At 45.7% G+C, this 27,910-nt stretch overlaps 10 protein-coding genes across 10 annotated transcripts; 8 read left to right on the top strand and 2 right to left on the bottom strand.

Moving 5' to 3' along the window:
- N7496_010699 (uncharacterized protein) lies at positions 1–2,259 on the top strand (the record flags this gene model as incomplete). The annotated part of the gene is made up of 8 exons (XM_056703612.1): positions 1–166; positions 225–465; positions 532–790; positions 827–1,298; positions 1,347–1,426; positions 1,479–1,632; positions 1,689–1,966; positions 2,017–2,259. 8 exons carry the CDS (start codon positions 1–3, stop codon positions 2,257–2,259), a joined length of 1,893 nt encoding a protein of 630 aa, XP_056552612.1.
- Positions 2,260–4,613: 2,354 nt separating this feature from the next.
- Positions 4,614–6,311, bottom strand: N7496_010698 (uncharacterized protein; the record flags this gene model as incomplete). The annotated part of the gene is made up of 1 exon (XM_056703611.1): positions 4,614–6,311. The coding sequence occupies one exon, from the start codon at positions 6,309–6,311 to the stop codon at positions 4,614–4,616; it is 1,698 nt and encodes a 565-aa protein (XP_056552611.1).
- A 520-nt stretch (positions 6,312–6,831) lies between these two features.
- Positions 6,832–7,623, top strand: N7496_010697 (UDP-glucose-sterol transferase; the record flags this gene model as incomplete). Its single annotated transcript, XM_056703610.1, has 2 exons — positions 6,832–6,884; positions 7,008–7,623. The coding sequence occupies 2 exons, from the start codon at positions 6,832–6,834 to the stop codon at positions 7,621–7,623; spliced, it is 669 nt and encodes a 222-aa protein (XP_056552610.1).
- Positions 7,624–7,715: 92 nt separating this feature from the next.
- N7496_010696 (glycosyltransferase) lies at positions 7,716–9,656 on the top strand (the record flags this gene model as incomplete). The annotated part of the gene is made up of 3 exons (XM_056703609.1): positions 7,716–8,788; positions 8,843–9,446; positions 9,510–9,656. The coding sequence occupies 3 exons, from the start codon at positions 7,716–7,718 to the stop codon at positions 9,654–9,656; spliced, it is 1,824 nt and encodes a 607-aa protein (XP_056552609.1).
- A 1,828-nt stretch (positions 9,657–11,484) lies between these two features.
- On the top strand, positions 11,485–12,606 carry N7496_010695 (uncharacterized protein; the record flags this gene model as incomplete). Its single annotated transcript, XM_056703608.1, has 1 exon — positions 11,485–12,606. The coding sequence occupies one exon, from the start codon at positions 11,485–11,487 to the stop codon at positions 12,604–12,606; it is 1,122 nt and encodes a 373-aa protein (XP_056552608.1).
- Positions 12,607–12,690: 84 nt separating this feature from the next.
- N7496_010694 (HAT dimerization) lies at positions 12,691–14,692 on the top strand (the record flags this gene model as incomplete). The annotated part of the gene is made up of 3 exons (XM_056703607.1): positions 12,691–12,939; positions 13,244–13,382; positions 13,983–14,692. 3 exons carry the CDS (start codon positions 12,691–12,693, stop codon positions 14,690–14,692), a joined length of 1,098 nt encoding a protein of 365 aa, XP_056552607.1.
- A 923-nt stretch (positions 14,693–15,615) lies between these two features.
- On the bottom strand, positions 15,616–17,507 carry N7496_010693 (ankyrin repeat domain-containing protein; the record flags this gene model as incomplete). Its single annotated transcript, XM_056703606.1, is given in 2 exon segments — positions 15,616–17,061; positions 17,076–17,507. 2 exon segments carry the CDS (start codon positions 17,505–17,507, stop codon positions 15,616–15,618), a joined length of 1,878 nt encoding a protein of 625 aa, XP_056552606.1.
- Positions 17,508–22,535: 5,028 nt separating this feature from the next.
- Positions 22,536–23,431, top strand: N7496_010692 (uncharacterized protein; the record flags this gene model as incomplete). Its single annotated transcript, XM_056703605.1, has 3 exons — positions 22,536–23,038; positions 23,093–23,099; positions 23,201–23,431. 3 exons carry the CDS (start codon positions 22,536–22,538, stop codon positions 23,429–23,431), a joined length of 741 nt encoding a protein of 246 aa, XP_056552605.1.
- Positions 23,432–24,323: 892 nt separating this feature from the next.
- Positions 24,324–24,650, top strand: N7496_010691 (uncharacterized protein; the record flags this gene model as incomplete). The annotated part of the gene is made up of 2 exons (XM_056703604.1): positions 24,324–24,456; positions 24,481–24,650. The coding sequence occupies 2 exons, from the start codon at positions 24,324–24,326 to the stop codon at positions 24,648–24,650; spliced, it is 303 nt and encodes a 100-aa protein (XP_056552604.1).
- A 4-nt stretch (positions 24,651–24,654) lies between these two features.
- Positions 24,655–27,337, top strand: N7496_010690 (uncharacterized protein; the record flags this gene model as incomplete). Its single annotated transcript, XM_056703603.1, has 5 exons — positions 24,655–24,681; positions 24,761–24,907; positions 24,965–25,282; positions 25,664–26,792; positions 26,850–27,337. 5 exons carry the CDS (start codon positions 24,655–24,657, stop codon positions 27,335–27,337), a joined length of 2,109 nt encoding a protein of 702 aa, XP_056552603.1.
- Positions 27,338–27,910: the final 573 nt, after the last annotated feature.

Here is a 27,910-nt window from a genome sequence, read left to right as displayed (position 1 = left end):
ATGGAAGACCAGCATTTTGACCTCGAGCGCAATAGCGATAGCCGCTTCTTGGCTAATCATGTGGTACAAAGTTTCCACTGGAAGGACTTGACTGTCACTGTTAAGGACCGTAGCTCGGGGAATCCACTAAACTTGATTACTGAAGTCAACGGCTTTGTAGAACAAGGTATGACGAAAAGGCAAGACGAGTATGTGAAGCACCGGCAATACTTACGTTGTCACAGGAGAGCTTTTGGCGCTTATGGGCCCATCGGGTTGTGGGAAAACTACCCTATTGAACCTACTCGCTCGCAGGGATGCTAGTCCCAGGGCCAAGGTTAGGGGAGAGGCGCTCATAAACGGCACCCAGGTAGACCGACAAAGTTTTCAACTTCTTAGCTCTTACGTGGAGCAAGAAGACGTCTTGATCGGGTCATTAACCGTCAAAGAAACAATGAAGTTCGCTGCAGACCTCTCCCTACCTGAGTACGTAATATTTGCTTTCTATCAGCTTTGCTTCATGGTCTTGATCTGATGGACGGATTTCAACAGTTACATATCAAAGGATGAGCGTCTAAGCCGTACCAGCAAGCTTTTGCATTCATTTGGAATCCAAAAACAAGCCGACACCCTGGTGGGAACTCCTATTCGCAAAGGAATCAGCGGCGGACAGAAGCGACGCCTTAGCGTCGCTAGTCAACTCATCACTTCCCCCAAAATCTTGTTCATGGATGAGCCGACCAGTGGGTTGGACTCCACTGCTAGCTTTGAGGTGATATCATTCACTAGAAAGCTTGCGCGAGACAATAATGTGAGCAGAAATATCCTGAAGGCGTGTCGTTACTAGTCACAATGCCTCATTGTCCATAAGCTTCTAGTGATATTGAGTATCCACCAGCCGTCCACGACAACTTTTGAGCTTTTCGACAAATTATTACTCCTTGCTGATGGCAAAACTTGCTACTTTGGCTCCCTGCACCAAATAGAGGGATATTTTAGCAAGATTGGGTATCCAATACCTTCTCGCACGAACCCAGCAGAGTTTCTACTGGACCTCGTAACGGCTGACTTTGTCCGAGCAAGCGGATCAGCGGCAGGGAAAAGAGAAAGAATTCAGTCTGCGTGGGCGGCGTCGACCGAGTCAGAGGCGTTGATGATGCAGGTATCAATGCAGCCCCATTCTACAGAGAAGCGCATGGTTGCTCAGGACCTGGATCGGCCAAGTTTACTCAAGATTACACATACCCTCCTGCATCGCTTATTCGTCAAGAGCTATCGCGATTTTGTCGCCTACGAGATACGAATCCTAATGTATCTTGGTATGTTATCTAACAGATTTGTAAAATCAGAGACTAAGCAAGGAATAGCCCTAGCAATCATGATGGGCACCGTATGGTTGCGCTTACAGACATCACAGAACTATATCCAGCCCTTCATTAATGCTATTGTATGTGTGTCGCCGAAAAGTCCTAAGACAACCATTCACAATATATCGATAGTTCTTCGGCTCCGCATTCATGTCTTTTATGGCAGTAGCCTATGTACCCGCGTTTCTGGAAGACCGCGCAACGTTTGTCAAAGAGCGCGCCAACGGCCTTTATGGACCTTTGCCATTTATGGTATCGAACTTTCTTATTGGCCTGCCATATCTATGTACGTCTGCAGGGTGACCGTTCAATTTTTGAGTCTACTATTGACTAAGGTCGCAGTTTTGATTTCAGTGCTATTCTCGGTCATTTCGTATTGGCTTTCGAATTTTTATCCCAATGCCGATGCTTTTTTTACGTGGGTAATGTGGATTTTTTTGGATCTCGTCGCTGCCGAATCCCTGGTTGTATTCGCATCATCAATGTTCCCGAACTTTGTCATCGCATTGGCTATCGTGGCGTTCGCGAATGGATTATGGATGTGTGTTGGGGGATTCCTGGTTCCATTGGGGCTGCTCAATCCATTTTGGAAATACGTTTTCCATTATATTGACTATCAGGTGAGCAGCGGATATGCCCTGGTGAAACTGGTGCTAAGACCTGCCAATAGGCGTATGTGTTCCAGGGAATGTTGGTAAACGAGTTATCACGCAGGGTCTATTCATGCGATGCGAATTGTCATTGCATGTTTTCGACAGATTTGGCCCCTCAGTGCCAGATTCGAGGATCGGGAATTTTGGAACTTTATGGGTATTCAACAGGCAAGACGGCCGAGTGGGTGGGAATACTACTTGCAATTATTGCTGTATACCGCCTCTTGGGTTGGATTGCCATCGCTCTGCGCCATAGATAAGCCACGTCAAAGAGCCGCTACGTCAAAGCATGAGAATGTTTCTTCTTGTGTAGTTTGAACAGACCTGGGGCTTAGTCAAGTATTATGGGTCACTATTGATTTTTCGTCTAGCCATATCAGATCCGTGGATGAGTATGATACCGGACGATATCGATGTCTTAGCGATCGATAGTCACGATAAAGGCGCACAAAGATCTCCTTCAGTACTTCATCGATGACTCGTAACATTTCATAATAATGAAGCTTGATAGCCATCTCAATATCCAGGGCCAGGAAAGCTTGTCTGTCAAAGTACTTCACCGCGAAGACGCTTGATCCCGATTCAGTTGCAGCACCTTGTAGTTTTGGCGTGTGTATTTCAATAAACCCGCGCCTCTCGAGGGCGCTGCGAAATATGCTTCCAATGCCAGCCTGGATACGAAAAGTCGCTTGGGACGTTTGTGTACGTAAGTCGAGTATTCGGTTTTGCAGGCGGGCGTAGTCAGTTATCAATGTACAGTAGCCACTAATAGGTCTCGCCTTCTCGGGACAGATTTCGGCTTCGTAAACGCTGAAAGGCAGTCTTTCCTCGTGATGGACTAGGACATGAAGTTTTTCAATCCATATCTCTTTATACATCATAGAACATCCTCTAATATGCTGCTTTGGTCGTCTCAACACTCCCCGCACATGCATAATGTCGCCTGAGTTGAGATGGCTAGCCCATTGCATCATGTTTGGGGACACTCTGTCACTTTGACATAGGACACCTTGAACAGTGTATGCTTGCCGGCGAAATGTAAAAAAGACTAGCTTCGAGCCTATGCGACGAAATGCATGCAAACGACCTGATAGTCCGACCGGTCGGTCGAGTAGGTTGTCTGTCAGGCGGTTCATCTCAATGAACTCGTATTGATTATCTTCCGCAATATTCATGAACGAGAGGGCTCCATAATGTTCTTTTGCTTCAACGGAATCTTCTGGTAGGCTAGCATATTTCTTTTCTTGTGGCTCGAGACTTTCCGGTTTGTGAACGATATTTGTTTCCCTATCTTTCTGCCGAGATAGACATTTTTATTGCTTCGTACTGAGCGATTGGTGGTAATTTTGGACATTATAACCTCCAGAGGTCCGCTTTTCATGTCGTTTGAAAGGACGTAGAGGGCTGCTCCATTTGAACTGAGAACGGTTATCATCGTCAGAAGTCCTCCGATTCTGAGCGAGTTGACCGAAAATACGGGATTGGGACATATTTGCTTTAAGATAATGGCGTGAAAAAGTTGAGGAATTGCCAAGAGCCTTTATGGGCAGAAAACTCATTTGAGCAAATAGCATGACCCAGTTGTCATCGGACCCGTCTCCGACCAGTTCTGGGGCGTGGCAGGGATGGAACGTATAGTTACCAGTGAAAAGTAAAGTTACATATCTGAGGACCTCTGCTCAAAATACAAGAACATAAGTTAGAAAGCTATCTAAATGTCTAATATTTTGGTGCGAACTGAAACCTGTGAAGTCGAAATGATCTTTTTTAACAGATTTTTGGCTTCAGGTCGGAAGAAATCTAATCCCAATAGACGCGAAGACCGCCCCCCACCCGTACAATGTTAGGTCGAATATACCCAAACAGAAGCACCGCAATTCCTCGTCAAAGTTGGGATTCATTGATCATTGAAAGTTCTTTGACTGCATTCTGTCCTGGCTGCTATGTGAATATTCTATACACGGCTCTACGATACCATACGGACCGAGACATATATCCAAGGAGTAAACTACGTATGTAGCCGTCAGTCGTGATATCATCGACCATGCTATAAACTGTATCACGCGTCCGGATATGGCATGATGCTAGACAATTTTTCACTCAAATATGACGTGCGCACAAGGTGGCGACTATTGTAAATCGACTGGACGTCTGTTTCGGCTCACTCGTGGCTAATCCCTATAGTGGTGGTTTTCGAAAACAGTTTCCCCCCACGAGACGCGCTTTCTTTACACGCGGTTTCTTTCCCAGGACGCACTATTGGTCTAGGTCTAGATTGTCGAACGTAAATGGCCAATGGCCCAACCAGCCAATCAACGAACTAGACTGTACTAGAAGAGGCCTAGTCTCTGCCGTATCCGGATTGAACAATCGGAGTGGGGTGCTGGGGAAGAAAGCGTGTGTCTGGAGGGGAAACTGTTTCCGAAATCCTCTTTAGTTTTATACAGAATGCATTCATTCAAAAGTATAAGTCTGCCGAAAGCAATGATGCCATTGATCCAGCAATAGGACGCTTTCTGCAGCCTTTTATAAAAATCAACCTTCAGTGTCTCTAAGAGGGGAAGAGTTTATCAACGAGTAAGACGTGCTTGAAAAAGATGCTCAATTGGATTAATCAATTTCGATGCTGGACAATTTTTTCTTTTCGACTGACTGTGTTTATCAAATCTCCAAAGCCGCCTTGCACAACAGACTTAAAGCCTCCGTCCAGATTTGCGACTTTGAAGCCGGCTTGTTGTAGTATTCTGTAGGCAATATAACCACGATATCCCACCCAACAATAGACCAGAACTGGAGATTCCTTCCGTAAATGTTGGACATTCTGCCGCACTTGTTCCAAAGGAATATTGCGAGCAGATGGAATATGTCCTCGAGAGAATTCATCAGGAGAACGGACGTCAACAATTTGCCAACTAGCATCTAGAGCTTGGACCTTCTCGGTGTGCACAATTTCGACTATTCCGTGGAGAAGGTTGCTCCCGACAAATCCTGCCATGTTGATAGGATCTTTAGCCGAACCATATGGTGGCGCATAACCCAATTCGACATGTTCCAAATCAAAGATGGACATATTGGCCTGCAGTGCGATCGAAAGGACGTCAATGCGCTTATCAACACCTTTACTTCCAACTGCTTGAGCTCCAAGAAGACGGCCTGTCCCAGGTTCGAAAGCAACCCGGAGTGTTATTGGGCTCGCGGAAGGGTAGTAGCCGGCATGATCAAGTGGGTGGACGGTCACCCAAAGTGGACGGAAACCAAGTCTCTTTAAGCGCTGGACTGAAAATCCTGTAATTGCAACTGAGAGGTTGAATATTTGGCACACAAATGTGCCAACATTCCCTCTATACGGTGTCGACTCTCCAAAGATGTGATCAGCAGCAATACGGCCTTGTCTGTTAGCCGGACCCCCAAGTGCCAACGACGTAGCTTGATGAGAAATTCGATTCTCGACCTCAACCATGTCTCCGACAGCATATATATCTGGATCAGATGTTTGCATAAAGATGTTAACAGAAACTCCACTTCTTCCAACATGAAGACCGGCAGTTTCGGCTATAGTTGATCGCGCACGTACACCGATTGCCACAATGACGACGTCTGCAGATATGAGTTGGCCCCCAGAAAGATGAAGGTTGACAGAGGATCGGTCATCTTGTATCTCTGTTACTGTGTTGTTGGTAATCAGATGAACTTGATGATTTTCCAATTCCTCGTGTATAATTCTTGCTAAGTCGTCATCAAAGGGCGGAAAGACGTGGCTGGAACTTTCAATCATGCAAACGTTAAGTCCAAGTTTGCGTAGGTTTTCCGCCGCTTCTAGTCCTATAAATCCTCCTCCAATAATAGCTGCACGTTTGCAGCTATTTTTCACGATGAATTCTCGGATCCTTTGCAAGTCTGGTATCGTTTGCATCGTGAAGATCTGTGCCAAACTCATGCCAGGGATTGCAGGGCGAACCGATTGGGCTCCCTGGGCAAGAATCAGTCTATCGTAGCACATTTTGTAGAAGGTATCGCTTTGTATATCGTGTATGTTGACTTCATGCTTTTGTGGGCTGATTTCCATGAGTTCTGACCGCAACCGTATGTCGATGTTGAATCGCGCTTCCAAGCTAGCTTCTGTTTGAAGTACCAAGCTTTTGTCGGATTCGATAACACCCCCCAAGGCGTATGGGACACCACAATTTGCGTAGCTCACGAAAGATCCTCGCTCAAGAACAGTAATCGAAGCATTCTCATCCAAGCGGCGGGCTCGGGCTGCAGCTGACATTCCACCAGCTACCCCGCCCACGATGATGATTCTTGGCGGCATTTTCATCCACCGCAGTATACTGTGAGCGATAATAACAAATATATTTTAAAGGCCGATTTGGAAAAGCCATGAAATTTCGAGATCGGTGGTCATACCTGGGGAAATGGGGCTTCTTAAATCCCCCACTTCATAAGCACCGACTGGCTAACCTCAATCCAGGGAACTGTTGGCGCCCGCGACCAATCAGAAATCAGTAGGTTTAAAAATGGATCAGACAACGTGGACCGCCTAGAACATGCATCACACGTTCGGACCCACTCAGACTGTTCCAAGGTTGTCAACGTCATTCGTTTTCGCTTGACCTATGTCATTTATTAACATATTCCTTTAGATACATCAAGAGTGAAGATGATACCCACTGGTAGACCGCCATCCACCGCCTTTCTACCTACTTACGTGTTCACTAGCGAGTAGGCGGGGGTTTTCCACGACACGCTTATTACGCACTATTATACACTTCGTCAGGCCCCCTACTCTGGTCCAATAATTTGCACTCATACGCAGAAAACAATCTACGCCAATGAGTATCTTCGACAGTGGTGTTGGTGACGAGATGGGATTTCCGCAACCTGCGTATGATGATATGTCACACAATAGATTCAACGAAAGAAGACTGGACGGGAAATCCCGCTTACAAGGTCTGTAAATATGTTGGATGAGACAAAGCGTGTATCAAAAATTTTACTGACATCGTAGATTAACAGGGGATGGGCGAGTGGACATACACGTTAGCGAGCAAGATCCGGAGATCGCCAGATTGTTTACCCAGCTCAAATGTACTACCCCGCCCAAGCAAATTTCTCGCCGATTCGCAGCGGATGATGTCCAATTGCGTCTCAACATTGTCATCCAAGTTATTGGATCTCGTGGTGATATCCAGCCATTCATTGCGCTAGGGAAGCAGTTAAAGAGTGTTGGACATCGTGTTAGATTTGCCACTCATCTCACTTTCAGAAATGTCGTTCTCTCCGAGGGCCTCGAGTTCTTTAGTATAGGTGGAAACCCGACAGAATTAATGGCATTCATGGTGAGGAACTCGGGATTGATCCCAAAACTCGAATCTATCAGAAGTGGGTCTATTCAGAAGCGTCGACGCGAAATGAGGCAAATTATTGACGGATGTTGGCACTCCTGTTTTGAAACGGGCGATGGGACGCATCTTCATCATATCATGGATGACCTCTTGGGTGATGCGGTGGATTATCGGCGGCGAGCCTTCGTGGCGGATGCGATCATCGCCAATCCTCCTAGCCTGGCTCATATCCATTGCGCACAACGGCTTGGAATTCCACTGCATCTAATGTTCACGTGAGTTCCTACTTGCACCAGTCCTTATAAAATTGTGACTGTCACAGCGCATATATATATATCAATATATATACAACACGCTTACTCTTCGTCAGAATGCCTTGGTCGCCCACGCAGTTATTCCCACATCCCTTGGCCATAACCCACCCACAAGAGTGTCAGCGGTCTATCGCGAACTACCTTTCCTATGCAATGGTGGATTTAATGATTTGGGAAGGGCTTGGTGATTTGGTGAACAAGTTCAGAAAAACCTGCCTAACCCTTGACCCTTTGGATACAATCACTGGCTCCAGCGTGACCCACAGGCTGAGGATACCCTATACATACTTCTGGTACGATCTTACAGAAGGCCACCTATCTATACCAAATAGATCGCTTTTGCTTACATATACTGGTTTAAGGTCACAGGCACTGTTACCGAAGCCACTGGATTGGTCCGATCACATCGAAGTATGTGGGTTTATCTCTTTTCCACACGAGCCAGAATACCAGCCCCCGCAGGAAATCGTCGACTTTCTCAATGCCGGGAAAAAGCCAATATATGTCGGATTTGGATCGATCGTGGTGGACAATCCAACTCGACTGTTGACGATCGTTCTCGAAGCTATTGCCAGCATCGGCGAGCGTGTCATAATCTCTAGGGGATGGGCCGATCTAGGACGGGAGGAACTGGATCTCCCAGACAATGTCCTCGTCATTGGAAGCATACCGCATGACTGGCTCTTCCAGCATGTTTCTTGCGTGATACATCATGGGGGTGCGGGAACAACTGCTGCCGGACTTGCCCATCGCTGTCCAACTGTCATAATTCCTTTTTTTGGTGACCAGCATTTCTGGGGTAATGTTGTTGCCAGAGCTGGGGCTGGCCCCGCACCGATTCCTTACCGGGATTTGAGTCCGAAGAAATTAATCGAACGTATTAAGGTCGCACTTCAGCCACAAATTCAACAAGCGGCACAGCAGATTCAGATCGAGATGTCCAATGAATCGGGACTTCGTGACGGCGTACGAAGTTTCCACAGACACCTTGATCCTCAGCTAATACAATGTGACCTGTGTCCACAGCGGGCAGCAGCCTGGCGTGTCAGGCATATGAATACCAAGCTGAGTGCTTTTGCAGCTTCTGTTCTCGTTGAAAGCGGGAAAATATTCCCGCAAGATCTTGTTCTGTAAGCAATTTTCTTCTACGATTGATAGATCCTTCTGATGTTGGAGCACTCTAGGTATCATTCTGCAGCATACGACACCTATCGTAATCCCGCTGAGCCAGTCAGTGCAGTATCCCAGATAATTCTGGGTACCCTTGCCGGCCTTGTCGCTAGTATTTTTGATGTTCCAGGTGCGATCTCATCGTGCCTGCTTTCCGTACACAGTGTTTTGGGTGAACCCCACGAACATTTTGACCCATACGTCCAATGTCAACGACACAGTATAGCCGAGAGAAAGAAGGACATCATGGATAAGCTACATGCTCGCAGAATCAACAAGCCCTTCCGTCTCTGCAATGAGAAGCGTGTGAAACATATCCTGGCTAAGTTAACTCTGCGGGGCAGTGGTGGACCGAAGAGGAGTCTCCGGCTTACAGAGCAGAAATCGTCGTGCGACAATGGAAAGCTGCTGAAAATGCGTCAGACCACCTCTGAGACTGCATTTATTCTTAGCATCACCTCGAAGAAAGCTCTGCGTGTTTTCATTAAATTACCAGCCGACATCTTGCTGACACTGAGTAAGGGTTTTCACAACGCTCCATTATTATACAATGATCACCTGGTAAAGCCATGTCCACAAGTTACAGGCGTTTGGACCGGCTTCGAAGCCGCTGGAAAGGTACTTAAATCTCTTAGTCAAGCTGTGTTCGGCCCCTAAATATTGTCTGGCACATCGGTACAGGAACTCAAAGACAGCCTTCATGACAGCGTCACTGGGCTATATATTCAACCACTGTATAGCTTCAAGCACGGCGGTGCTAGAAAACTTCCCAGTGGTCTTGCTAAGGGTTTGGCTGGCCTTTTGATTAAACCTCTAGCAGGTTGGTAGCAAATGAGTTTTCCACCTACTTTCGCTCGGACATGACTGACATGCAAATAGGATTGGTTGGGGTGCCTGGCTATCCTCTGCATGGCCTACGCAAAGAGATCAATGTTTCCTTGAGCAAACCCGTGGATGCATATCTTGAGGCATCCCGGTTTGAACAAGGTCGCGAAGAGATGCACATGTCTTCCACAGAGGAGAGAATGGAAGTACTTGAGAACTTCGAAGTGTTGCACGAGGCAGGTCTTAAACGGCGGCAATGGCGTATGGTGAAGATGCTGGGACTTAGTAATATTAAGAGTGGTAGGCAAACAAGAGCTTAACGTACAACGTTAGCGTCTATCACCATCTGTTCGGCTCATTGGTAATGCTAGGTCTGACCAGAAGAGCAACCAGTGCTCAGTTCACTTGGAACTGCCAAGATACGGAGCGTTAGATTAACTTACCGCTTGACAGATATATTACCTAGTGATACCGCTCCGCACGAATCGAATCGAATCGGCCAAAAGTTCGATTCGATTCGATTCGAAATAATATCGAACATAACGATTCGTACGAGGTCGAATTCAAGATCGATTCGAATTCGATTCGAAGTTCGCGAACTTTTTGGTACTAAAGCCTCATTGGGAAGGCGGTAAATCACTCTGACATTATCTGTTGTTCAACACCATAGCGAGCAATCGACACTTCATACTGTAGGTAGTTTAATAATCAGCTAATAAATGAATACAAAGATAGCTACATTTAGTCTGATATAAAGATTGAGCAATTTGGTCTTGAGTTGAATAAGCTGTAGGGCACTTTCAATTTCGGCAATTTTTTGCCCAATGCTCTATCCGAAATATATAGTTCTACTCCCAAGAGTTCCTAACAAGATCGCAATCCAATGCGTGGTCAGTTTTGCTTTAAATTATACCAGCTCATAGAACGTATTGAGATACACGTAGTCTATCAATACAGAGCCAAAATATCAATAGTTGCACATTGTATTCAATGCAGAGTCTATGGATAGTCTAATCGGGCTAGCGGGGATTCTACAAGAAACGCGTCTCCGCGCGTACGTGCATTTACCAAGAACAACATCCGAACCCTGGTCAAAAGCTACTGAGAACCACCCCTTCTGGTGCTCCAAAGTAAGCGATCAATTAAGACACAAGCACGATGTACTAATATAGCGTTATAGATGACATCTCCACTTGCTACGATATTCGACTGTCCTAATACTAGGAAGAATAAACGCGATTATGCGGCGCTTAATAAATATGGCCTCCTTACAGAGGATAAACCACTTCCGCGGCCACGAAAGAAGGCGGCGGTCCGGACCGCCGCCAAGTCACCGACTCCGATTTCAACCTCTCCTACGGCTCCTAGCAATGTTTCTAGGAATTTATCGAACCTTGATACGGAGATATGCCCTTCACAATCAATATCTTAGGTCGAATGCGAGGTTGAGACGGCCGAAATCAAGCAGAATGATGAGACTAGGTCGAAAGAGCGGAGCTGGGTATGGAAATACTATCGTACAACACCTGAATCTGGTACCTGGAGATTCGGAAATAAGGAGCGGCTCGAACTTAAACACCTGTGTATTGTATCGCCATCCACTTGTCGATTCTTTCGATTTGCATCGAAACTACGATCTTCAACTACAGCGTTGAAACAATACCTGCAGCAAACCCACAGGCTCTTTGAGGACGGTCATCCAGAGCGCCAAGGACCGTTAAGCTCGTGGATTTCCAAGGAAAAGAAACTTCCATTCGAAGAGGCTATCTTGAATTGGATTGTATCGACCTGTCAGCCATTTACATGCGTCGAGCAACCTTCATTTAAGGCTATGTTGAAGTCGGCGGGATTTGAGGAGTCTATACCGGGTGCGGATACTGTTTCGCGCCGGTTGTGTCTTCGACTTGATGCTCTTGATAGTGAACTTCGAATCTTGATGGCTTCGGCTTCCTCAATCGCGCTATCTCTTGATGGTTGGACAAGCCAGAATTCATTGTCAATGCTAGCAATCAATGCTCACTGGATGTCGTCTGCTTTCCAGCAATATCGAGCTTGTATTGAGTTTGTTGAAATCGAAGGCAACCACTCTGGAAAGAACCTTGCTAATATCGTCGCGACGGTTCTTGAGAGGTTTCATATATCTGATAAAGTTATGACTATTACAGCTGACAACGCATCTAACAATGATACGCTACACCGGTGTCTCTTCCAAAAGCTGTCTCGGCGGTACGATGAGTACCTGGCCGATACCGTTATCCGAGAAGGGACCATGAAATTTACTCAGAACTCCCAAATCCGCTGCTTTGCACACATCCTGAATCTGGTTATGAAAACAATATTGAGGTCTTTACGCGCTAGTTCACATAAGGAAGCCTGTGACCTCCTTGATGATGTTGCTAAGAGGAGCTGGAAGGCGATCAACGCTCCTGCTTCCCCTATTGCAAAGCTTCGACTACTTGTCCTTTGGATTGCGCGATCTCCTCAGCGAATACAAAAGTGGGATAATCGACCTGGCTGTACAAAAGCCATCCACTACGATGTTGATACTCGATGGAACTCTACTTTTGTTATGATCGAGAGAGCTGAAGAGTGTCGCCGGCAGCTCGAAGATACAGTCAACGATGAGCCAGATATCGAAGCCTTACGTCTCACACCCGAGGACTGGAGGCAGCTCTCAGATATCAAGAAAATCCTGGCTCCCTTCAACGAATATACTGAGTATGTCTCTCGAGATAGCCCTTCAATTCATATGGCGGCGCGGATGTTTAAGGAGCTCCGTTCTATACTCTTAGCTATTAAGGAACGGCGAGGCGAGTGGCAGAATGTCTCGCTAGCACTAACTATTCCTATCTCTGATGGAATCACACTTCTGGAGCAGTACCACGACCGCGTCAAAGACAACGACATATACTATATCGCAAGTATTCTGGACCCTCGAATCAAGACCAAGTAGCTCAAAACGCTGCCAGGTAGAGAGGAGATCATCGACCGAATCAGGACGTTCCTGAAAAAAGCATATCCCACCCCCAAACAGCCTATGTCGACGGCTCCGAATACCAGTTACAAGAGCTTTGAATATCGATTTCTGGAAGCCTTTCAGCCTACACAGTATAACGTCGCTGAGTCTGATATCGACCAGTATTTCGACACTCCTACAATCAGTACTGGTTTCGATATAAGCCAGAGCCAGACTGAGTTCATACGAAATTGGTGGAAGGCCAACAGCCTTGAATTTACTTGTATGGCCCAGGTAGCACAAGATCACCTTGCGATACCAGCAGCAGAGGTAGATATTGAGAGATTATTCAATGGTGGGAGAGATGTACTGGGAATTCGACGTTTCTCCATGAAAGGCAAAATGCTTGGGACCTTATTAAGGCTGAAAGATGCTCAACGTTGGAAGTCTGAATAGTTATGGTTTCTACGTTAGATTGATGTTCTACGCGTAGTTTAACATGTTTACAGCTCAGAATCAAAATTATGAACCGTGCTTAGAACACCATTCTATGTGCGAATCCAATGCATAAAGTGGTCACGGTTGTTGAGGTTAAGGCTGTCTGCAGGAGCGAACCCTTCATAATAGATATTAGTTCGCGAACCTGTTCGAAATTCGCGAATTTCGACGAATCGAATCGCCCATAGATTCGAAGCCCGAAAACCAAGGTTCGAATTCGATTCGATTCGTTGAAATTCGCGAACTTCGAACAGTTCGAAAATTCGTGCGGAGCGGTACCAACAGGGCTTTTTGTTCACTGCAACACTTGTTGACTCAACCGCACTCGCAACATCAAAATTACATTTCTGTGCTGTGACTATTCCATGGTTGAGGCGGTAGACTGGAATATTTGGCAGCTCACTTCGCAAATAAACATGGGTGATATGAATTGCGGCTTTGCCAATTAGAACCGATTGGTGTTAATTTGCGGTCGCGATTTCTGACATTAGGAACCACAACAGACATTTTACCAGATCCGATGGGATCCGTTACATTTGTGGACGGCGCGACTTGTTTGCTCTTATTTCTTGAATTTTGAATGGCTCGCATGTTTCTTTGCCGTGTGTTGGGAATAGTGTATGCAGATTCAAGGGTACATAATACTCTAATGCCTTCTAGACCTGATTGTACAAAATATATATCTTGTCCTTTCGATTCGAACGTATATTATACCCAAGACCAACACGTAGAAATGGCCACAGGTGCACAGCCATTTAGCAAGACTGCGTGCTTTAAAAAGCCTTTGCCTTTTTAACAACTTTCCTTGGCCTGAATAATCCCAACTGAGACCGAAGAAAAATAAAAATCCATCCGGAACTTTTGAGAGGGAACAGAGAGTGACGAAGAGCAGCCAACGAAGAAAAGAAGAAAATTTGAGGATAGCGACAAGGAAAGCGACAACGACGAAGATGAAGAAGAAGATGACAGTGCATCCGAGAGATCACATGCTGATTCTTTGGCCGACGTTTACTATGAATTCAAAGAACTACGTGAAGAACGAAAAAGGGAGCTTGCACGGGAACGACAGGATATCCTGGACATAATTCAGTCCGAAAGCGAAATAGAAAACAAGGTCAACCAGGCATACCGTTCTTCCATGGACGCCCCAAAGGAGGACAACCTGACCTCCATGCCTTCTTTGCATGCCACCAGGTACATCATTCATTGCCGAGACCAATATAGGTATTTCTATAATGGATTGGGACCAGGATATGTTGAATTTTACCACCTATCGTTGGAGGATGATTTTGGTTCCAATCCACGACCAGATTTTGACCCGAAGAGGATGTACGGGCATATCTACATCAACGCAAGCAACGGCGTCCAGTTTGAACCATTTGATCCACCCCAGGAATTCAGTGGGTCGGTTTTCATAATATCACCCTTACCAAGTGGCCCCCATGATGTGCGAATCAAGTTTTTCAGCAAGGATTACATCAAGATGAGCCTCCCTAAAGAGCTAGCATTTGAGAATAAGGAGCCACCTGCCGATGCCCCTGATGTCTTTGAGTACGTGGGTGTTCGGCGCGATTGGGAAAAGTGAAAGGCAGAAAGAAAAAGAATGCGGGAAGAAGCGGAGAAAAACCGCCCCCCGTCTCCTCGTGATACTTGGTTTGAGAGAACCCATCCGATGGGGTACTGGAATCAAGGACGGTGGTAATACCCTGATACCAACCTTGGGGCTATCTGACAGGGAGAATCTGCGTACGGACTAGTATCCATAAGACCAGAGATGTGTGTAGATGCAGAGATCCGCTGAGAGATCCCTGGCAGACCGCCATGGCGTGTTAAGACGTCGTGCTTCCGACGTGCTTCCGAGATACCGTCCGGCACTTTGCGGTTATTCTGCGGGGCCGCGCGAGATCTAGCGACAACACGGCATTTACCCCGCGGAATATCTCCCATCAATCTCATCTCCTAAACAAAGGCCATAGGAGATGCGCGTTCCTTTATTTATTTGAGAAACCCCATTTTCCTCTATCCCAAGTCGCGCATTCTGTTTGTTGCCTTCTCCCGCTCAGATACCACCCCGCCGTTGTGGTAATATAGATGTCGAGATCAATTCTGAAATGTCTGGAGCACCGAAGGAAACTCCCACTGATTCGGGTTGGGCAACCCGGGCATGATCACAGCCTGATGATGGCCGTCCATTGCGTGCGAGTTACACCTGAAGTCAACCAAACGGAGAAAGATGACGAGTTATCGGCGATAACAACGTAGAACCATGCCAATTTCTATACATATAATCCAACTAGACCACCGCTCAATCTCATTTCGCATACCTAATTGAAGACGCTCGATCTTGAACAGTGGCTCTTAACTGGATTCTCGTTCGAACATTTCCTGGCGATCGCATTCTACCTTTTCCATGCGACCCATTTGCAGCAGGTCACGAATGAACTATGGACCATCGTCTCCAACACTTTGTCAATCTATCCAAAATCCGCGCCAACCTGAATCCGTCATCTAAGATCTGTCAAGGCGCGGTTGTGACATGCGTGTTGACCGGCGAAGCGATGGCGACCTTCTAGACTCCGTGAATTGGTATGATCCTCTGGCAAGTCGAGCTGGCCGACGGCCACCGTGTTCCACTCCATGTCTCAACAACTGCCCCTGAAGAAAATAAAGAATCCGGATATTCGATGCTGCTTCCATGGCACTCCGGAAGTGGCAAACAATTCTTGCTCGGCGGTCGCGCCAAAGACACCTGACAACGTGCTCCTTCCCATTACGGGCTGCCAGCTCCAGGGCTGACTCTCCATATCGATTAGTACCCGTGACATCTAGTCGATCGTCCTTGAGCAATAGCTCCACAATATCTAGATTCCCATAAGAGACAGCCATGTGCAGTGCGGTGTCCCCAAGAGCGGTCTTTGCATTAACATCCAGTCGAGACCCTTGTTCAAGAAGCAACTTTGCAACACCACGGTAGCCGTTTTCGATCGCAATAAATAGAGGAGACTTGTGCCAGACAGTCTGATTGATATCAACCTCTTCAAGGGAGACAAGTCGGCGGACCACTTCCAAATGTCCTCTTTCGGCAGCAAGATAAATGGGAGATGCTCGTTCTACATTCAAATCCAGATCGGTGCGAGTAAGGAGGAGCTCCAACATCTGCAGATCGCCCTGGCCCGCCGCGTAGCTGAGGGCTGTCCACCCCTGGTCATCGCAGATTTTTGGGTCCAGTGAATCCAAATCTACCAGCAGACAAGCGAGGAGAACGTTTCTATTTTCAACCGCAAAGTGAAGAGCAGTCTTTTGGCCAAGGCAGCGTGCATTGACATTGGCTGGCTCCTCGGCCAAGATGTGCAATGCGACGGATCGGTGGTTTCCACGGGCGGCCGCACAGAGAGCTGTAGCTCCTTCGCCGTCACAAGCAGCAATGTCAATTCCAGGCCTGCTCAAAAGTAGCTTTGTGGTTGACTTGTGCCCATAAAATGCAGCGAAATGCAGTGCTGTGTGGCCCCCTGGGTCGGTACTATTGACATCGACTCCATGGCCCAGCAACAGTCGGATGACACGATCATGCCCGTTGCTGGCGGCTTGGTGCAACAAGGGCTGGCCGTATCTGTCCGTGATATGGAGATCTGCACCATATTTGATCAGAGTATGGGCAATTTCTTTCAGACCAGCCTGGACTGCCAAGCAAAGCGGGTGGTCTCCAGCATGGACGTCCACTAGTCGAGGCTGTGAAGGATGAGCTTGTGAATGATCAAGCAGCAACTGGATGATAGGCAAATTTCGATTGGAAATCGCCAGGCTGAGAGTGGTAGTCTGTCGGCAGTCCATCATCCATATATCGCTTCGCAGTTCTAAGAGAAAGCGTACCAATTCCTCATCGCAATTGGCAACAGCATACCGGATAGCATTTCGACCCTTGGAATCCATACAATTTACTGATGGATTGAAATGCTGCAATAAAACACGCGCCAGGATAGGTGTCCCCGCTGCAGAGCATATAGCAGTGGGGTCTGCTTTTGGTCATCTTTCCAATTGATGTCTGCCGCACTTTCCAAAAGAGTTTGAATCATTTCTTCACTTCTAAATTGAATAGCGTGGAAAACAGGCGTGCGAGATCTATTATCTGTCGTGTTGGCATTTGCTCGATATTCCTTTAGCAAACGATTTGCCAGAGCGATTTTGTTATTTTGAGCGGCCCAGATCAACGCGGAGCTTTCTTGATGGCGAACATTGAAGGTGTAGAGACACGGCAGGAAAAAATCTTTTGAATTTCTGTTAACGCAGGCCATCGCAAACAGATCTCGTGATGAGTGAAAGAATTTTGAAAGGTAGATAAGGATTTCTAGAGGAAGCTGAAACAGCAACTCTGAGCTCTTACATCTGAGATTTTGCGACATGATTTGGATTTTTACGTACAGTACATCTCTCGGTACTCCCCGTCACCAGAGCTAGTTTATCTACGACCCATTTCAGCTCGCGGTCGAAACCCGTGCAATCGTCATGCGAGATCACGCGAGACCAAGCCACACCATATCCGATCACTCCATGCTAGCTATCATGTTCGATGATATGTTGACCAACGTACTTAAAAGCATGTTGATTCTTGCTCTCCCTCCGGCTTTGTTGTCTGCATTTGGGCTCATCCTCGCCGCCTACCTGCGACTTGTACGGGAGAGAAACGGGTTCCGGTATTCTTTCGTCTACATTCAGTTCGTTCGAAGCCTGGCAATCCTATTTTTGATGGGTTATATCGCAAGCAATATCTATGGACTCCGGATCTTGTTTGCGAGCTTTAATGACATACCGAGCGGCTTTCTGTACTACAGCATGATATACTTCGGGGGTCTTGGTCTGGTTATCAACGGGTCCATGGCGGTCATTTACTTTGCGGCACAGCGGCATTGATTTAGGATTGGGAGGTTCTTCTGATGAGAGATCGGATATGTGCGCGCGTGGAACAATAACTCCCACTGAACTGTCCTCTCGCAGTGATTGAAGGCAGTAAATGAACGGCGAGCGAGCGTGGACCGGATTTTCTTTTTTTTCCTGGTGTGCGTCCTTCCAGAACTCACGATAGCTATGTTTAAGAATGACAACCTTGTGAGAAACAAAGTAAAAAGAGCTTCAAGAGTAGTTGTCTATGTCCCACATTATTTCGGCAAGAGATTCCCTCATGGCCAAATCTGGAGTCCTTTTTTCCAGGTGCTCACTCTATGGTATACATATATCAAGCGTCGTGACAAAATTTATCCGATAATAGGCTGTATTCACATTCCCTCAGAGAAACTAATGTCGTTTCGCTTAGCCTGACTAGAAGGGTAGGGGCATATCGATGATGTATTTCCGTAGGTCCTTTGCAACCAAACGCTGGGAATAAATAAAAATTTGCCAGTAAAGGGTTACAGCAGTAGCTTAGTAGGGATTTGAGTGCCATCGCCGAAGTTCAGCTTCCGACAGCTAGCTACACTCCTGCCAGGTGGGTCTTTCTCCAATTAAATGCCGATGAGAGTTCCGGACAGGTTTGATTTATCAGAGGAATAATTCTTGTGTGTCTGGCAGATAAAGCTGTTTTAATAACTTCTGTACTGACCAAGACCCTTTAACCCAGCAAAAAGGTAAGGAAACTACAGAGCCAGCAATCAAATCGGTTACCAGATTCTCCTGGCTTTCTTTATACATGTGTCATCGTACTTCAATAGTTGCACTAAACTGCAATCTTCGCAAAGGATTCAGTCAAACAATTAGAGAAACCTGAGCCCGGGCAATTAGGGCATAGGAGATACAGGACATAGCAAGAAATTCATAGGTCACATGGTGTTCCCGGTCCCCGGGTGAGTTCAATTTCGACAGACAAGATTGCAAATCAAGCAGCAAAGTGGCCTTGATAAATGAAGGTTTTTTAAACTAACAGCCGCACGCAGAATCAATGAAGCTCGAGTTCGAAAGGGTTGTGGTCAATACAGTTGTCACAAATGAAGCCTGGGAGGACATAGCGTCAGGTGAAGTCGGTTGAGGATTTTCGCTTGGTATCACAGTCCTTGAAGTGCTTTCCGCAGTGCATAAGCTACCCTTTTGTAGAGCTTTATCGATCTTGCAGTTCACTGCGTCTCCCTGATCATTATGGAAGTACAGTAGACCACTCCGATACACCTCCACCCAGGCGAAATGTTCGTTAGAGATACATAAATTGACTTTGACTGTATCGGACTCGGATTTGGTGTGTTTCCGCGCTGTGATCAGATCTTGAAGTCGTTAGTACTAGCTTTTAAGCATCGATGGTCGCCTTACTGGAGCAAGAAGTGCCATTCAAAGAGGCAAATGGCTCTGAAATCCCGGTACAGTCGGAATTTTCCGTAGAGTACACAAAGCATTGCCCCTCGTGGTCCACTATCTGAAGTGTCCCGGCAAGAACCACTGAGATAGAGGTAAAAAGTGCTAGTAAGAGGTTCATGTCTGAATCACCCTATGAGATATAATCCCTGTCTGGTAGGAAAAAGTATTCTATCTTGCGCGAGTCACAGGGTGTCTTGTCCTTGCATTTATAGTTTTACTTATCTATTCGGTATCTACCAAACTTGGCAAATTTTACTGCGGCCATCAAGTTTTTCGTTTGTCCTAGACCCCTGAAATATAATTGAGGAGCGAATGCGATACAGACTGATTTGTTGCCTTCTTCCTGGTCTACTGTGCATTCCGTTTCTCTCTGCCTTCGCTGTATACAATCGCTTGTTTCGGTGATATCCAAATCGATGTTCCTGGACTGTGTGCGCGAGATCTCACCCACGAAGAAGGTAGCCTTAAAATCAATGCGGCTTTCCACTCTCACCGTCCATCCCCTTCGTTTCCACTCAAATCCCAGTATAAAGGAAAATAGAATGGCTTCTTAGAATCATGATCGACTCGCATTCAAGGTCCTAGTTGAAGATTGTGATGATTCTGATGCTTGCCCCACTACAATGACCGCTGTCCACACATACATCTATCCCTGAGACTATGTCGAGGAGTCAGCAGTCACCCTTTTCGTGTCATTGGTGTCAAATTCACGGCCATTCATCTCTCCAATAATAACGGCCATAAGCTTTGTTCCACTGACGTCAATAAAAAGCATAAGTTGCCGCTTCAACGTAGAGCAAAAGTTGTATATTGCAGCTAGTGATGGTTCTCTGAACATTTGATTGTGCATATCACGGATGGAAGAGGACCTCCTATTATGCCCCGTTAGCGTTGAATACCATCAGCAGGCAAAAAGGGCTCAGCAAGCCAGTAACATTGGGTGTTGAAGTAGGTTTATATTATATGCTAGTCTTCTGTTTCTAAGGCATGGATCGTCATCGCCGGAATCGCCCAAGTTTTCTGATCTACTTGGACAATTTTCCATTTCAACAATTATAGCCTCCCCCATATTGATCATTCGCCAATGAAGGCAGTGGTAGGGAATCGATAGTCTATTCCAGTACATATCAATGTCCTGCCCAGTTTTGAATCTATTCAACTTACCCGTCCAGGTTTCAATCTCATTCATGGCTTGAGCATAGGCTCCGTAAACACTAGCTCTTTTTTTGCTGATCTCTTCGAAACCCAATTCGCCTCTTGTTATTTGTCGACGGAATGCCTTGACATTAATCATCGCTTGAGATAGGATGTACTTTCGGTATTGCAGATCCTGGGGCGATGTGACCAATTGGCGTGATTTCAAAAATGCTCGATCGATACGAAATGCTTCTCGAAGTTTTCGGAAGAATGACCAAGAGTCTCTCATATCCCAGAAGCGTTCAGCACTCTGCCGGTCTGCATTCTCTTAACCCGGTCCACTACTGCCAGACTGGACAAAAAGACGTACCATGTTTTTTGTATTGTGGAGGCTCTGCGGAGTATGTTTGATACAGCTTAGAACAGGCTGCCATCTCTGAATTGGTGGAATAATTTTGCATGATGTAAGGAAGCGCCGGCAGTCACCTGGTTGGTTTATATATTAGACAACTTTTGATCTCATATTTGTATATACGTTTGTCTTAGATATCGCATTTATCGTATAAATAAATCCGTAGCTCCAGTAAACCTAGGCACGCAGTAAACCTCGTATGCCATTCTCGGTGGAGGGGTGATCTGATTCAACGCCTCATAGAAATATTGTCAGGAAGCTCCAAATAGTGACGGGGGCAATAATTCAACCTGCCCCGTCAAAGATGCCTCTCACGTAGGGTTTTGGCTTGGTCGTTTCCAGAAAGAAACAACGCACATATGGCATCCTCCGTGAGAAAGAATCAAACTTGCTCCTGTGAGATATCCTATAGTGAGCGGACCCTGTGTTTGGTGGCCTTTTGAATGATGTTGGTCCCTTTATTGAATACAAAACGATGTATTATTTTTGAATTGAGAAAGGAAACGAGAAAAATGAGGTTAAAGCCGTAAAAACCTTTGGCAGGTTTAGACTAGACCTGGCTTTGCACCTCCCCGCGGTGCGAAATTTCAGAACCTGCACCGCACCTTAAGAGGTGTAGGTGCAGACTTTCGCACCTCAACCGACCCTGAGGGTCGGGAGGGTCGCTGGAGGGTAACCCTCATCGACCCGCATGAACCCGCATTTGCATAATTTTTCGACGCTTTTCCTCTTTTGGCTGGATAAAATGGATGATTCATCTCTGTTTTTTACAGCTGTTCCGTCAACCTATAGACATTTCATCGAATACTCTATCAACATGATGAATTTTGGAGAAATAATCATACAAAAGTAAACAGCAGGCATAGTCATATATAAATGTCAAGTGATATTCAATAATATTGATGCGGTAGGTAGTTAATGAAGGTCATCGGCAAAACAGCATATAAAGTTATAGATATATATATCGCAGAGCCTATAAAGCATATGTATCTTCATAAGTAGTACTACTATTTTTTAAGAAAGCTATAAAGATAGAGTTTAAATTCCCTCATTCTTATATCATTTGAATCGTTAAGTCTTCTCCTATCAAATTACTATTAAGAATTCAGGTCAGATGATATAGGTAGGTCGTCAATTCGGTTCAAATATACTAATTGTTAGACTTAGACATTCTGGTCAAGAATATTTTCTTAAACTAAGGGTCTCTTTAAGGTGCATTAAGGTGCGTTCAGGGGTAATGGGGGGTCTTTTTGAGGTGTACTAAGGTGTACTAAGGTGCGGGGAGGGTTAATCGAGGGTCTCTTTAAGGTATATTAAGGTGTATTAAGGTACGGGGAGGGTTAATTCTCGGGTTATCCACTATACTAGCGAATAAGATCTCGATAGGTAGATACAAAAAACGATACATCAATTCTAGCATATACAACAGGGTCAAACAGATACCCCAAGAAAATCGCACGTCTTTTCGCGTAAACAAATCAGTAAGTTCTCTATTATCTCCATCCTCAGTTAATATACTATCTTCTGGTTTACTAAATCTATTATGTCTCAGCTCTCCGAAGTCTACTCATCGTCTAGCTTCGAAACTCCAGACAGGGTGCCATTAGACGCGATCCAATTCCTCCTCCCTAACGATTCCCTCTCCCAACGCGAAAGCCAGAGTCACTTCCAGTCCGAGAGCCAGTTTAATTCAGCCCTTGACCTTCCGAATAATCGAGTTCAGATTCGTGCGGTATCTCAGGCCCCAGATACCCTTCCGCGAATCAGGCCCGACCGTATTAACGAGTTCATCATCTACACACCAGCGATATCTGCAGAATTCGTTCAGTGGTGGCTTCACACTGACTACGGTAAGTCGAAGCGTATTAACTGGGATATAAGCCCTAGAAGCCGTCGTGCAAAGTGCTGGGAAGGGTTTCAGCAAGTTACAAATGCCAAAGATAGAAAGCCAGGGGTTATATACAATCACTGCCGTACAGTTCTCGCGTATCCAGCTACGAACCATACTAGAACGTCGACGATACAGAAACATCTCGATAGACCAAGGTACCGACAACGACTACCGAAGAAAGGTACTAGTAGTATCCATTAACTAATTAGTGACGCGGTATGTTCGAACTAGCCTATATTAACGTTAATACTAATACTTAGTTCACTCTCCCTTAGGCCGAAAGAAGACCAGCGCCTACCTTTACCCAACGAACATAGGAGCAGAAGATTCTTAATCTCATCACTACATCGCAATTACCCTTCCGACTCCTCGAGCATCAAGAATTCCACGACCTCCTTTCCTACGCACGGCTAGTACCTACACCACCAAGCGTCCCATCGAGAAAGGTCATTCGCGAGCGCCTCCGGAGTTTCGTTATAGAGTATCAACAAGACACACTACAACGGCTCCCATCTAGTGCAAAACTATCACTTACGCTTGACTACTAGACTTCACCATTCCAGGATACATTCATGGCTATAACGGGATATTTCATAGACCAGGAATAGGAGTATCGCGAGGTTCTCCTTAGGTTTAAGCCACTTTCTGGAACTCACTCTGGCGTGAACCTCGGTGAGGTTGTTCTCCAGATTTTACAAAAACACCAAATCACCGATCGTGTACTAGCGGTAACAACTGATAATACGTCTAATAACAAGACGCTAATCACAGCGGTGAATGATTCAATCCGCGAACTACAGCTAAAGACAGATTCTACGATTATTCAAGTGCCCTGCCTTGCGCATATCATTCAATTAAGTCTAATTGATTTACTTAGTAAAATCAAGGCTTCACCACAAAACGACACTGCCGAATCAGCATAGTCTAATGATCGTGTACGTTTACTTCGTGCGCGCCAGCAGAAACATAAGATCGCCGATACTCTAAACAAGGTAGGTTTCTATTTAAGTGTCTTATATAAATCACTAACTATCCTTATAGGTTCGAGGTCTTACGGTTTATATCAACAGAAGCCCTCAACGTAAGGAAGCCTTCCTGAATCTCCAGTCCAATAGGCAAAAGCTTATCCCAATCCAGGACGTTCGTACGCGATGGAATTCGACGTTTCTTATACTCCAACGGGCGAAAAGGCTTTATATTACATTCGACGAGTACTATTCGCACCATGATCAACCCCATTTTGCTTTAAGTACAGAGGGATAGCGACAGATTGACTATCTACTTTACATCCTTCAGCCCTTCTTCACGTTCACTACGCTAGTTTATCAAACTAAAGACTCGAGTATTCATCTCATCTTTAGTATTTATAATAGGCTCTTTGATCATCTTGAAAGATCTATACGTTAGCTTCGTCGAAAGAAGGTTTCCTAGAAGCAGCTAATGCTTTCCTCCCTTAAGGCTGCGAAAGACAAACTCTCGAAATACTACGGTATAACAGATAATGTCGAAGGTAATCTCTATGCAATTAGAACGATCTTGGATCCGTCAAACAAGATAGAGTTCTTTTCAACAAGTGATTAGGCCCCGGATCACACAGGAAAGAACTATAAGAAGGAATACCGTGAGAGCCTCCAGTCTCTTTTCGAGAGATATAGCCGACGTATACCATCAGATATGACACAGTCTGATAGTAGGCTATCAACAACCAAATCAGCGCTTAAGAGGGCTTATATGCGTGATCTATCGAAGCCATCAACCGGTCCGTAGCACGATGAGCTTACTAGATATCTTCAGAGTGGTAAGTGGGTAAACCTACTAAATAAATTATCAAACTGACCTTCTTAGACACTATCGATGAATCCGCGCGGATCTTCTAGAGAAATAATGAGAAGGAGTTCCCTATTCTTGCAAGCATTACCCGTGATGTGATGTCTATTCCAGCGACTGGTGCCGGAGTTAAGCGTCTTTTCAACTCTGCTCGGGACGTTTGCCACTACCGCCGGGGTTTGTTGAACCCAGAAACTGTTCGCGATATCATGTTATATTTATGTACAACAAGGTTCGATATCAAGGAGGAGTAGCGGCTGATTCTCCAGGAGTATTTTTCAGAGCAAGAGATCGCAGCCACGTCTGAAGAACTCGACATCGAGACACATTGCTCCGAGGCTATCAGTGATACTGAGGAAGACATCGAGTTGCACCTTGATACACCGGTCGCACCACCACTCTTAGAGGTCGCTGCTGGAAAGCGGCCGGCGGTCACTTTTGATGATGAGGGAGTCTCTAACGTCGATGAATTTGCGGATCCAGAAGAGAACTCGGTATCACCCTTACCTGATACGCAGCATCGTGTATCAGGTAGGATGCGGAAAAGGTCAAGACTTCTGGATGGGTATATAGTTTAATAGTTTAAGACTTGAGAACCCTGTATTCGAATCTAAATGATCATGTAAATAATTAATCATTCAAAGCCCTATAACCCATTCGAAGATAAACCTATGATATACACTAAATGCTCCTGTAAGGCCATATAGTAATGAAGTTTTAGTTTACAATTACAAGAGAAAACGGCCTGTTTCTACATAATATATGCAATTGACCCCGAGTGACGTTTTTTACCTGTTTGTCATGTTTGTCGCACCTCAGGTTTACCCGCGGGTTACCCTCTTGAGGGTCGACCCTCGAGCTACCGCACCTGAGGGTCGGAATCTTGGAACCTGATCCGCCCAAGCGGAGGGTTAGGTGGAGGGTTATGAGGGTTACCCGCGGGTTGGTGCCAGGTCTACCGCGAGGTGCTTCTTGGTTTTAAGCCCCTTCATGGAGCTCATACTGGGAACAATTTAAGTAGTGTTCTTCTGCAGACCCTAAATGACCATAAGATCCAAGATCGAGTCTTTGGAGTGACAGCTGATAACGCGTCAAACAACAAGACACTTATTGATTCTCTCCAACAGGCTTTATCCGATGATGTTAATATCATCCGGATCCCCTGTCTTGCTCATGTCATTCAACTTAGCTTGAATCAGCTGCTTGATCGTATCAAAGCAGTCCCATTGAATGATACTACAGAGACGAAATGGACCGACCGGCAGTCAATACTCGCGAAGGCAAATGCACGGCATCAGACACGGGAAATCTCCTATACCTTGAATAAGGTACGGTACCTCGCAGTCTATGTTCGTGCAAGCCCTCAGCGACGGGAGGCATTCAACAAACTACAGATCGCAACCAACACACAGAAACTTCTACCGATTCAGGATGTGAAAACTCGGTGGAATTCAACATTTCTTATGCTTCGTCGTGCGAAACGCTTACGGTCGTTCTTTACACTATTCTGCGAGGAATACGATTGCAAAGAAATGTTATTAGACAAGGAAGAATGGCGTCAGATTGACTATCTTCTTTGTCTCACGGAGCCATTCTTTGAATACACACAGGCACTCTCAAAGACTCGAGACGTGACCGCACATCTTGTTTTCAGGATTTATAATGCACTGTTTGAGCATCTTGAGCAGTCAATGAAGCAGCTCCGAAGAAAGCGTGTTCTATGGAAGAAGCAGATGCTTGAGGCCCTTGAAGCTAGCAGATCAAAGCTCACTGAGTACTACTCGCAGACAGATCATGCTCGAGGGCATATCTATGCTATTAGTACTATGCTGGCCCCAGATAGCAGGTTTCAATTCTTTCTTTCAGATGACTGGGATCAAGAATGGCGTGTTAAGTATCGGGATTCGTTCCGGGAGGCTCTAGTTCCTTACCAGAACTCTATCACTGAGATAAATGGCACCGCAACTTCCCCTGTTGAAGAAAGGCCAAATTCAAAGCTCAACAAACTGTTGAATGGGCAAAAGGCACTAGCAAAGGTCCCAAAGCCACCTAGAGATGAGATGACTCAATATCTTGATGGAGGTAAGTTAGGATCACGATAATGCCTTTGACAGACCTTAAAGCTTACATAATTTCCAGATCTTACTGATGTTGAACCTCTTCAGTTCTGGAGAGAACACCAAGGGCGCTTCCCCGCGATTGCATCACTAGCACGGGATATTCTATCTTTCCCAGCAACAGGTGCTGGCGTCGAACGACTCTTTAATACTGCGCGTGATATATGTCATTACCGTCGTGGTCGTATGAAGCCTGAGACTATTGAGGAGCTTATGCTTTTCCTTTGCACATCAAGGTTTGATCTCGAGGAGCAGCAAGCAAAGGAGCTTGAAAAGTTCTTCTCTTTAGATGAGCTTGAAACCGCGAAGGAAGAGATGGATGAGAAGCCAGAGGAGATAGAGGTCGAGCTAATTAGTGATACAGAGGAGCAGGATAATGAGTTCAGTAATCTCATAGATGTAGACGATGATGATGACGCTGAGGTGCGACTACCAGAGAACAGCACCCAGGTCAGGGTTTCAGGGAGAAAGCGAAGAATCAGGGAGGACGATATGTATGAGCGCTACTGAAGAATTGAGTTACTTTTGATCCAATAAGAATTTTCGACGAAAGAAATCCTAGATCATGGAATTAGAGGATTGTAAACGAAATACTTCTAGATTACAGGCGAAGATGCATAATTTATGCAGTCCCAGGGACTTGGCTTGTTTGTTAAGTATGTAACCCCAATGGGGTCCCCCATACCCCATCTGGGGTCCTCGATAGAAACCCCAGAACCCATCTGGGGTCCAAGAGTCATATCCCAAACCCCATCCCATTTGGGGTTGGGGTGGGGTGGGGTTGGGATTTTCTGGGGTCGTGCGGAAGACTAATTACTACTGTCGGCAATTCATGTACTTAATAATCATATAGTTTAAATCATCGCTTTATAATATTAGTCCTTAATAACGATAGAAGAGCATTCAATGGTGATAGAGGAGTATTCGATGGTGATGGAGTATTCGATGGTGATGGACTTAGAAGTTTAGATGTAATTCTGCCGTTTTTCTGCCAGTTCTATCTATAGGTTTTGAAAAATGGCAAGGGGTTATGAAAAATGGCGTCTATCGGCCGCCGTACGCGGTGTAGGTCGGCTGAATTCT

The sequence above is a fragment of the Penicillium cataractarum genome (genome assembly GCF_028827025.1).
Source record: "Penicillium cataractarum strain IBT 29864 chromosome Unknown utg000008l, whole genome shotgun sequence".
In the NCBI taxonomy this organism is placed as follows: Eukaryota; Fungi; Ascomycota; class Eurotiomycetes; order Eurotiales; family Aspergillaceae; genus Penicillium; species Penicillium cataractarum.
Note: the sequence above shows the minus strand (reverse complement) of the source record. Positions and strands in the feature narration are given on the sequence as shown.